Source organism: Bos javanicus, chromosome 27, assembly GCF_032452875.1.
Source record: "Bos javanicus breed banteng chromosome 27, ARS-OSU_banteng_1.0, whole genome shotgun sequence".
Classification (NCBI taxonomy): Eukaryota; Metazoa; Chordata; class Mammalia; order Artiodactyla; family Bovidae; genus Bos; species Bos javanicus.
The window spans coordinates 24742478-24753820 of record NC_083894.1 but is presented as its reverse complement, the minus strand read 5'-3'; the positions used below and the strand labels follow the sequence as shown (position 1 = coordinate 24753820).

Sequence of the window (11343 nt, the reverse complement as noted above, 5' to 3'; positions counted from 1 at the left end):
TAAAGAAACTGCTATTATAATGTTAGTTGATCAGTTTTGAGTATCAGTTGCTATTATGTGTCTTTAAAATGATTGGGCTTTCCAGGTGGCACTAGTGGTAAAGAGAAGGAAACACAAGAGACATGGGACATGGTTCCATCTCTGGGTTGGAAAAAACCCCTGGAGGAGGGCATGGCAACCCACTCCAGTATTCTTGCCTGGAGAATCCCATGGACAGAGGAGCCTGGTGGGCTACATTCCCCTGGGTCACAAAGAGTTAGACATCACTGAAGTGACTTAGCACACATGCTTGTCTTTAAAATGATTTAGTTTTTCTGTAGAATCTACAGCTAGGTGCTCCAGAGACCAATTGATGATCTTAGTTTGTCCTGTGCCACTTCCATGATGGGACACTTAATTATATTTGGCTGTTGTCTATAAGGCCTGGAGAGGACCTCTGTCTAGGGGTGAGGGGCTGAATCTGAAATCAGGCAGAAAAGTTCCAAAGATTCATTTCAATGTGCTAGAGTTCAGAGGAGGAATTGAGACTTCAGGTGGTCAACCAGGTCTCCTTTAGATCCACCTTAGTCCAGACTTCAGAGATAAGTAGGTTTTGGCATGGGCCACTAGTCAATGTCTTTAGTTAAGGAGATGGTGTGAAAGGAAGTTTCATAGTCATGAGTCACCTTCTACTTCTATTGCAGATGATGCTGTTAAAATTCTTATTGCAGCAGATAGAGAACTTGGTATCCTGGATCGAGGAACAGGCATCTATGAGACACTGATACCTGTAAAATCAAGGCCTATTTCTGTTGCATATGATCTAGAGAGAAGCATGTACTTCTGGGTGGATGAAGTCTTAAATGTGTTTGTTCTTGGGAAGCCAAACCCTGCTTCTCTCTATCCAGGTATATTTCTTGATATTAAAGCTCTAGCTTCTTTAAGCTACTTAAACATGGTGTGAGAAATATATGTTTATCTGGACATCATCTGTGACTCACTTGTCATGCATCATGAGAGTACATAAAATCTTGATTTTAATCTATGTAGCTTGGTTCTATAGGAGCTTTGTAGAGCATAACCTGAGATGAGATTGTTAAGCAGTTTGGAAAGTATAGAGATGTGGGCTCAGGCCAAGGTTAGTCTCAGCTCCATCACTTGGTATATGACCCTGAGCAAGTTGTTAATTCCTTTGAACCACCATGTAAAAGATGAAGATAAACAGCACTTGTCTCATTGGGTAAGTGTGGGGATTAAGGGGAAGAAGAGCTTAGCATAGTCCTGGATGTACAAAAATCCTCTGCTGGCAGTTAAGAGGTAGCATTCATCACAGCCTTCCCAGAAAAAAAATATCAAAAACTTTGATAATGAATATTGTCCCAAACTGAGGTCACATTCTCCTGGATGTCTTGGTTATACTTCTCCTAAGGCCTTTGTCTTTCCTTCCTGCCCACTGTATACTGGGAATACCTCACACAGCAATAGCTGTCATTCATTCCCTGTGTCCTGTTGGCCTCATTATGTGACTTGAGATCAGAAGGTGTAGAAAAATTTTGTCTGAGTCTCTTTTTTCAAGGTGAGATGGGTATAGGAGAACACAGAAACATAACACTGTCTCTTGTAATCCCCAGAACTTAAAACCATCAACAGTATCTCTTTGGACTGGTTCACGGGGCAGTTGTATTGGGCTAGCAGCTTTGCCAGGGTCATCTGTGCTGGTTTAAGTGATGGCAGAGGCTACATCAGAATCTTGGAAAAGGATCTTGTGCCGGAGCAACTCATAGTGTTTCCTGCAAAGAAGTAAGTTGCGCTTTCTTTGGAATATATCCCAAATCATTGGTTGTCTTAGGTATTTAAGTTGATAAGAGAGCAGGTCAACCTTTTTGACCTAGGTCTCATTTGCTCCAAAAAATTCTTAATTTTGAAGCCTAAATTGAATACCATAGAGCCAAACTTTTCAAAGTCTAGTGAGTCTGAGAGCAGAAATCTCCAGGATTCTGACCAGTGGAATGATAAGAAGTCTATGCCAGTGATCAGGGCAGCCTGGCTTGTCAGAATCATATACATGGCCTAGAGTGGATTTTCTAACCCTTGTGTCTTTGCTGATTTCAGGTATTTGTATTGGGTAAATCGAGGTGGGAAAGGCCTGAGGACTATCGAAACAGCAGGGATGGATGGCTCTGATAGGAAGGTGCTGGTGGTGGTCAACATGGAGGAACCCACAGGGCTGACGCTGGACCATGTGGCTAGCAGACTCTACTGGATCAGTGAATACAAAGAGGTACCATGGATGGGTCAGGAGGAAAAGGTAAAACTGTTTAGTAGGAGTAAAGGGTTCTTTTGAGTACAGAGTTCTGTGTTGCATCAATACGGTGAAGTACCTTTTGGCCATGAAAACCGAGAAAAGCCCAGCATCTTCAGATGAAACTGGACTGTATCAACACAGGTTGGGAGACTCTGTGACTTTCTTAAACTCTCTACAGTCAAACTCAGCTCTGGAATTTCCTGGTTGTCTAGGTCATGTTCTGTGTGGTACCTGGGATATAAAACATTTTAAGATGGAAAAAACAAACAAACATGCAGTTACTTAAGTACCTCAGTGTCTTCTCCCACATTTCTAGGTTTTCGTATTACAGGTCACGTTATCTTATTTTTGAAACCATCAAACTAAAAGACCAGTTGGACATGGGGGCTGAAAGCACAGGCTTGGGAGTCATATTTTTAAGCCTATTTCTTCCAGCTGTGATTTCTGGTTACTTAGGGTGCCTCTTTGAGCTCTTCTTGCCCTCTCTGGAAAGAGAGAGAAAGCCTGCCTCGGAAGGTGGTTGGGGAATGTAGTAGAAGGATTTGGTACAATGTCTGATGCAGACACTAAGTTATAGTAGCTACTTGTATAAGAATTGTGACCCTAATTGATACAAGAAGCAGCCCAATCCTCTGCCTTTGGCATTAACCTCTGCAGATCCCAAGATAACTTCATCTCTATCAAATTGATATCAAAACGTGTTTAATTGGTGTCCAAGAAACTGAGGTACTCTAAGATGGTCACCCCTCTTGCTGCCACACTCTCAAGAGACCCTGTCACCCTTCAGTCCATAGAGACAGTGAACGTGGATGGCTCCGGGAGGCACACCTTTCCCAAGGTCTTCCTGGAAGATGACGATCCAGTGGGACTGGCGGTATTTGAGAACTCTTTCTTCTGGGCAAATAAACTACAGCTGTTTCGTACTTCACCCCACACCACAAAGGAGAGAGTTGTGCTGCTAAACGCTTCCATATCCGCCTTCTTGGTACTCCACCAATCCCAACAGCCTAAAAGTAAGTATCATCACTTGCTTTCAAAACACTTATGAATCAGAACTCACACTAAATGGAGACCCCCACCCCAAATTACTACCTCCATCTGTTGTTGGAACTTGCTATTTTGGGGCCGGGGAAGTGTTCTGGGTATCGTTCCAGACGTACCCAGGACTTTTGAGTAAGATGAACAGAACGAAAATATCTGCTGGAAAACTTGTTCCAGGCACATACCTGGCTTTTATCTAACATAGCAACCAGAGTTTTAATACACAAAACATCTGAGTTTTAATACACAAAACGGGGGATGCGCTGTTCACAAAAGGGCTAGAGTAGCTTTCTCACTGACACATCAATTGATAACAGAAAATGGAACCAAGCTTGGCATCCTGCTTTTAGGAGGAAGTCACATGTTTGTTGACTAGGAGTTAAAAGCTTGTTAATCTGAATTTGTCAGCTTCAACTCAGATTATATTTCTTCATGGGCCAAGAAACTAATTAAAGTGGAGAACTGGGAACCACTATTTACTTCCTATCAGCAAGCTAGACAGTTATTTTGCCTTAACTTGGAAGGGGAAGATACCGTTGGTTGAAGCTTTCTTAGCCTGAGCTTATTGTAGAGAGGTCATTGTCACCATCTGAAAGACGGGACCCCAGGAGTTTAAGGTCAGCATGCTTAACTTAGAGGGTGACAAATATATTGGGGTTCCTTTTAAAGCAAAAATGCCTTAACTCCTTTGAGTCTGAAGTTTTGAACTGGTTTGGATAAATCCATCTGAAATTGTGTCCAACCTGTTTTTACTTTAAAACAGGTAAATACCCAGCGTACGTTCCAGGTTCTTGCAGCCACCTGTGTCTCCTGTCCCCCGTCCATCCCAAGGGCTATAAGTGTGTTTGTCCAGAGGGGATGTTTCTTTTACCTTCCGGCACGTGTAGTGGTAAGGATGGTGGGTGAAGTGGGTTTGGCTCAAGAAGCCACGTTCTGGTAGGTCTGGAAATAGTGTCACTTCTGTTTTTGAATTAATCACTTTTGTCCTGAAAGCATAAGAGTTTGATTAGGTTTTTTTTATTGTGTTAAAAATATACATAACAAAAGGTACCACTTTATTTTTAAGTGTAGTATTCAGTGGCATTAAGTATATTCACATTTTTGTGCAACCATCACCTCCCCCCTTGGTCTCCAGAACTTTTTCATCTCCCCAAACTGAAATTCTATTCCTGTTAAACAATAATTCCTCATTCCCCTCTCCCCCCAACCCCTGGCAATCACCATTCTACTTCCTGTCTCTGAATCTGACTACTCTAGGTACCACATCTCAGTAAAATGGTACAGTATTTGTCATTTTGTGACTGGCTTTTTAAACTTAACATTATGTCTTCAAAGTTCACCCATGTTATAACATGTGCCAGAATTGCCTTTTTAAGGTGGAATAATATTCCATTGTATGTAGATACTACATTTTGTTTATCCATTCATCTATCAATGGATATTTGGGTTCAGTAATTTTTAAAACAAGAAAAAATAGCTTATACTACTCAGTTTTACATGAAAGACTAATGATTGCTATGCTGTCACTTCAGTCGTGTCCGACTCTGTGCGACCCTATAGACAGCAGCCCACCAGGCTCCCGTCCCTGGGATTCTCCAGGCAAGAACACTGGAGTGGGTTGCCATTTCCTTCTCCAATGCATGAAAGTGAAAAGTGAAAGTGAAGTCGCTCAGTCGTGTCCGACTCTTAGCGACCCCATGGACTGCAGCCTACCAGGCTCCTCCATCCATGGGATTTTCCAAGCAAGAGTACTGGAGTGGGGTGCCATTGCCTTCTCCGAGACTAATGATTAAGTTGGTATAAGAAAGAAACCCTCTACAGTCTCATGACTATAGTATTTTCTGACTCTTGCTTGTAAGCAGAGTGTCTACATTAACATTTTTAACATAATTCCTCATGTCACTGTTCCATCTTTGAAACTGTGAAGGCTACATAATCGGTTGAACATCACTGCCCAATTCCTTGAATTTTTCCTATAGAACAGTGAGGTTTTAAGAATAATAAATGATATAAATATGTTGATGCTCTAACTACCTTTGTAGAAGGCAATTCACAATGCGTAGCCATGGAGCATGATTATAGTGTAATAAGCTGTTGTGCCAAACACAAGTCTTAGCTTAAAATGTTTGTGAACCTTATACACAGTTAAGCACCCAGGTAACTTTTCTTTAGATAGGCAGCAGAGCTTAAATTTCTTTGTGTTGAAATGTGTGTGCTACAGACAAGGATTTGATGACGTTACTGAATCCAACAGTAGCTGAGGCCCTAATCCTCAGGATTCTATGTTAATCTTTTCACAGACATTTAAAGGCCTTGGTGAAACTGAGCAGCACTTTCATTTGCCCAAATGACTTCCTTCTCTAAGGAAGCCAAGGCATTCATGTTGTGTGTACATGCTTCAGAAGCAAATTTTATAAGATCCTAGAATTCTAGGGAAGCTTCAACTTGAAAGAGCAATGTTGTTTCAGAGGGGAGCATGGGGCTTTTCTGACAAATGCTCAAACAGTACATCTTTCTTTTTCTTCGGTAGAGTTAAAACTAGTGTTTTCCTCCGGCAAACGTCTCTACTTGTTGAAAGTTGGTTTTATGGGAACTGCTATAGAGAGAAGCCTAGTTCAAGAGCATCCAAGGAACATCTACTTGCTGGATATTGACTGGAAAAGAAATCTCATCTACTGGACAGATACCCAGGGACATCTGTTTCGCTCAACTGGCTACCTGGGGGACAAGCAAGAAATTTGGACAGAACATACAGGTAGCTTGGGTTGGTTATTTTGAATTTTTTCCTTTACTTTCTGGCTCTAGATTTAAGTAGGCTCCCAAACATCTCCAAAACCCTATCTGTCTCTGACCTGAATCAAGCTTAATACCAAAGAGTGGTTCTTAACTAATTTAAATATTAAGTGTCTGTGATTTACCCTTGTTCTTATGGTGTGCAGACTCTTAAAAGGCTACCATGATTTGGGAAATACTGAGGTCAGTGATAAGGGTTTTAAAATTTTACTTTTTTGGCCTTACATCTGGATAGGATGGAAACAGACCTTAAATACTTCAACTTTGCATTGCAGATTTTTCTTACACTAATTTAGAAGCAATTTGCAATGCAGATTTCAGAGAGAACTAGCAAGATATTTTCTTAATTTGATAATATATGCTTTCTCTCCCCTCCCACACTCCTACATGGCATACCCCACCCTTAGCTCCCTGTACTCAGCCTAAATGAAAATATCTGCTTTATAAAAGTAAACTGAGAGGTGAGTTCCAGGGTGAGTAATCTTATTTCTGAATGCCTGTACTGTGGGTATTCTAAGTGCCAAGGAACTGCTTTACTATATGAAGTGCTGTATTGGAATCCATGTTCCCGAGACACCCTTCAGATCAGTGGCTGATGTCTTAATCCTTATGGAACTGGAACGGCATCAGACTTTTTTTTTTTTTTTCCTTTGTTTAGGACACAGTTTGTGTTGCAGAATTGCTTGGTGTGGGGGGAAGAAGCACATGTCTGGTGTCACAAGTATTGAGGTATAGTAAAGGGCTTCCCAGGTGGCACAGTGTTGAAGAATCCACCTGCCAGTGCAGGAGACCCAAGAGATGTAAGTGTGATCCCTGGGTTGTAAAGATCCCCTGGGAAGATCCTGTGGATGGCAACCCACTCCTGTATTCTTGCCTTGGAAATCCCACGGACAGAGGAGCCTGGCAGGCTACAGTCTGTGGGGTCACAAAGAGTCAGACATGACTGAGTGACTGAGCACATACACACAGAAAGGAGACACACAAGTGTTTTTCCTACACAGTTAACTGGGAAGTGTGACACAGCCAGGCAGGCCTTTTCTGGGTAGTGATCAGCTTGACCTCTGCTCTCCAGGCCAGTGTGCAGGATCTCAGGGCCTCCTGAAAACTCTTGGGTCTGCAGCTTTCACCTTATTTTCACATCAGCGTGTACACGTCTCTTGTGTCTCCTGCACTGGCAGTTGGATTCCTTACCGCTGTGCCACCTGGGAAGCCCTTTACTATACCTCAGTACTTGTGACATCTGTAGTGTTGCCCCCCCCCCACACACCAAGCAATTCTGCAACACAAACTGGGTGTCCTAAACAAAGAAAAAAAATAAATATTGCCTGACGCAATTCCAGTTCTTTAAGGATCAAAACATCAGCCACTGATCTGAAGGGTGTCTCGGGAACATGGATTCCAATTCAATGGACATGAGTTTGAGTAAACTCTGGGAGTTGGCGATGGACAGGGATGCCTGGCGTGCTGCTGGCCATGGGGTCACAAACAGTCGGACACGCCTGAGTGACTGAATTGAACTGAACTGCACTGACATCTGTTGTTTTCTCTTGGATGTGTTAATCTTGTCCTCAGACTGAAACTTGAGGGTAGAAAAAACAGATGAAGTTCTGAATCAAAAATGGGAGGGCTTCAAAGTTCCACTTTAGGAAAGAGTGCACGTTTTTAAGAACTGGTGTAGAATCACTCTGAGGGCATTCTGTGATGCTGGCATGCGGGATTTTTGTGGTTACATCTGACTCCAGAGGAAAGCACATATTTTCTGCAGAGGGCAGAGCCCAGTGAGGTCAAGAGAAACAGAACCCCAATGGGGCCAGTGTGTTCTTAGGAAGTTGCCAATCTTCCTAAGCTATCCAACTTACAAAATGCAGTGTGTGTCTGCCTTGCCTAGGGGTTGTCAAGGATCAGGGGAGCTCGTACTGACAGACAAAAAACCAGAGTAGGCATGATGGGACCCTTGTGGGAACAAGGTGTGTAGGTTTCTAGGGAATGATCTTTGCATCCTGAAACTGTCTGCCTTCATCCCTGGCCCAGAGTTTAAGACAGTATGAGAACACATTTGAATGTCCTTCCTAATGGGAGTGACTTGTCCTCCTTACAGTCTGCTCAGCAAATGTGGACATTCCAACTGGGAACTTGTACTGGCTGCCCTGCGACAGAAGTGCTATTCAGAGGACGAGACTTGCTGGCCCAGACACCCATATCCTGTACAAAACAGGCAGCGTTATACTGCATCTCCTTCTTGACTGGCCAAGGAGGCTGCTCTACTGGGTGGAAAGTGGGGAACCCTTGAAAAGTATGACCCTTGATGGCAAAAGCATACAGACAGTCTGGAGAGGCACCTGGACGGCAGACACCCACGTAACCTTAGATCTCGGCTCTTCCAGCATCCTCTGGACCACCAAAGGGTCAGGTAAGTGCTGCATAACCAGTGAGGTTGGAAGAGGCTTGAGGGGCTGAATGAGAGTCTTCTTTTTAGTAGTAATGACACCATTTTTAGAACTAGTTAGATATAGTCTCAAACTCTGATTTTCATAGTTAAAGCTTGGGCATGAGTCACTGACCTCAAGCTCTATTCACATCTATGAGTCTAAATTTATGATTGAAGGGATAGAAAACTTTAGAAATAGCATACTTAATTTTTAACACTGCAAAAAGCTATTTGTTTCTACTTCGGTAAGTAGAAGTAATGGAATGAAACTTCCATTATAAACAAAGTACAGATACTTTGGTTATAACTTGACAGCAGGTACATTACACCTTCATAGCTGAATGTGACAGTCTACTCACCCAGAAGTCTCAAGGATGGCCTGACAGCACTGTGCTGATGACTGGGGTTGTAGGACTGTGGTGGTCAAGTCACATCTGATGTTCCCATGCAGCACCCCTCACTCTTCTGGAGCTTTAAACACTTCCTTGGATTATCTTTAACTATAGAACTAAAACTTACAAAACTTCATAGACGAATCTGTGCATATTTTCAGTGCAAGGTCATTGAAATTTTCAATCCAATGTTGCCCTTGCCTCCTTGCTGTCACAGGTTACTTGTTCTGTATCAGCTTGTAAGGACTTGACTCTTCCTTAGGGTTGCAAAGTCTGAGTCTCCTAAAAAATAGAACCTACACTTTGAACGAGACTTGGAGTGATGGCATGATTGCGGCCCATGAGCCCTACCTACTGACTCTGAACAGAACGGCTCTCGTGCTGTGGAACAGGAGGAAGCCAGAGCCCTTCTCAGTGTCAAAAGAGGCCTATGTCCAGAAGATGATCATCTTGGCTGAGAACCTGGAGGTTCCAGGCAAGTCTTCCCCTGGGGGTTTTCTTAGAGATCCACGTTACGTGGCTCTCCTCGGTGTGTTTCCTACGAGAAATTCCTGGGTATCTTCCGATCTGTGTCAGCATGGTCCCACCCCACAGTTCGGCAGGCCTTCTGCCTAACTTGTCCTTGTACTGAAACCTGTTCAAGTAAGAATCTAACACATTTCTCAAAGTTGCTAAACGGCACCAGTTCCTGAGTAATACCCCAAGGAGGGTGCACACCTAGCCCCTTTTGGGAATCATCTTTCATGTTAGCATGTTGAAGCTCTTAGTTTGGCTGTAAAGAGAGCCATTTAACTTGCTCTAAACAGGTTTCCCGGGCTACCTAGGTGGCACGGCAGTGAAGAATCTGCCTGCCAATTCGTGAGACCCAGGTTTAATTCCCGGGTCAGGAAGATCCCTTGGAGAAAGAAATGACAATCTACTCTAGCATTGTGGCCTGGAAAATTCCGTGAACAGTGGAGTGTGGTGGACTACAGTCCATGGGGTTGCAAAGAATGGGACACAACAGAGCACCAATGCATGAAAATCAGTTTCCCAAGCTGGCTTTTTTTTTTTTAAACCGAGAAAGCCCCTTTCTCATAGCAGTGACATCTTGCAGGGGATCCTCTGTGAAGCTGCTCTGGGTCCTGGTTACCAGGGGAAGCAGCTCTTCTGTTAAAGCTGTGCCTTGATCATTCAGATTAATCTGCTTAAAGCTGGCTTAACTATTTTCGTATAAACCTTTTGCACGGTGCCAAAAAATCTGATTTCAGATCTTGAGGCAGAAGAAAAGGTCTTATCACAGGATTCAGGGGGTTTTCTTGGTGGAAGCAGCTGGAAACCCCGAGGAAGAATAGAAACAGAGATGCACAGACCTGTTCCTCCTCCTATGTACCTGCCCGCTAGAGGTCTTTCATCTCCCCCTGCAGTCTAAACTATTATTTCCTGATTCACTTGCTTGACCTGATTTTCAAGGTTAAGAACCATTAGGCTTAGGAACATGTTTCCTAGGTGGTAAAATGTGTTAACAAGAGGTTAACTCTTGGTAAAAAAAAAAAAAAAAAATCCAATTTTGATTATTCTACTAGCATATCCATTAGGTTTCTGTGACAGGTGCTGAAGAATACTAACTGGTAACTTCTGGAAGTGACTAACTCAGACATCTCACCATGAAACTGAAGTCCCATCTTCAGAAACTTACTTTATTCTGCATGCCTAGAATATAGCATCAGGTAGTGGAAAAAATTAAATTTATAGGCCTGAAAGGAAAAAACAATTTCCCCCAATTCAAAACCATGAGATAATGGGCCAACACACCACACACATGGTCTAAAGACCAAGGGTCTTTACTCTTTCTTTCTACAAGGTAGACAAACATAGCTACCTGGCCAAGACGTGGGGTTTTGGGGAACGGGGCAGTAGAAGCCTGTCTCCACTGCTGATGTCTGATGGACTCACCTGCTGACATACTGCTGGTTCTAGATCCTGAGGTCGAAGGAGCAGCAGCCCCCAGCCCTCCTCCCCCACCCCCGCCACCCCCTGTCCTCTGCACCCGATCTTCTGTGCCCTGTCGTGATGGGCTGGAGTGCATCTCCCGGGGGTACCTCTGTGATGGCAAGCAAGACTGCAGGGATGGCTCTGATGAGGAGAACTGCTCCCGCTTCTGCAACAGACCAGGTGTGTCACCACCTCCTGGTCCTTGTCCCAGGCGTGCTGATTCTGCCTTGGAAGCATGCTATGAATTGCTGGAGTGTTCATTATAATCACATTTGCTTTCCCTATACATTTTCATAGATTACATAGCCTGTCAGAACACAGACTGTCTGATTGCCCGTTTTATCACATTTAAGTCCATAGTGTTTTGCCAGGTATAATTTGACTATTGTTTCCTTGCTTCCTCAAATTTGCCTAAGTATTCCAATAGCTGC

The 11343-nt window shown here is 43.3% G+C and overlaps 1 protein-coding gene across 1 annotated transcript; it reads left to right on the top strand.

Annotated features, from left to right (window-relative positions):
- Positions 1–459: 459 nt before the first annotated feature.
- On the top strand, positions 460–9553 carry LOC133239770 (low-density lipoprotein receptor-related protein 6-like). Its single transcript, XM_061404032.1, has 7 exons — positions 460–887; positions 1611–1779; positions 2092–3297; positions 4089–4214; positions 5856–6080; positions 8217–8528; positions 9201–9553. The coding sequence occupies exons 3-7, from the start codon at positions 3021–3023 to the stop codon at positions 9551–9553; spliced, it is 1293 nt and encodes a 430-aa protein (XP_061260016.1). The 5' UTR covers positions 460–887; positions 1611–1779; positions 2092–3020.
- The last annotated feature ends 1790 nt before the right edge of the window (positions 9554–11343 follow it).

Coding starts and splice junctions, on each gene's coding strand:
- LOC133239770 (XM_061404032.1), top strand. CDS start 3,021: ATGGTCACCCCTCTTGCTGCCACACTCTCAAGAGACCCTGTCACCCTT. Junction 3,298..4,088: donor CCAATCCCAACAGCCTAAAA/GTAAGTATCATC, acceptor ACTTTAAAACAG/GTAAATACCCAGCGTACGTT. Junction 6,081..8,216: donor AATTTGGACAGAACATACAG/GTAGCTTGGGTT, acceptor TCCTCCTTACAG/TCTGCTCAGCAAATGTGGAC.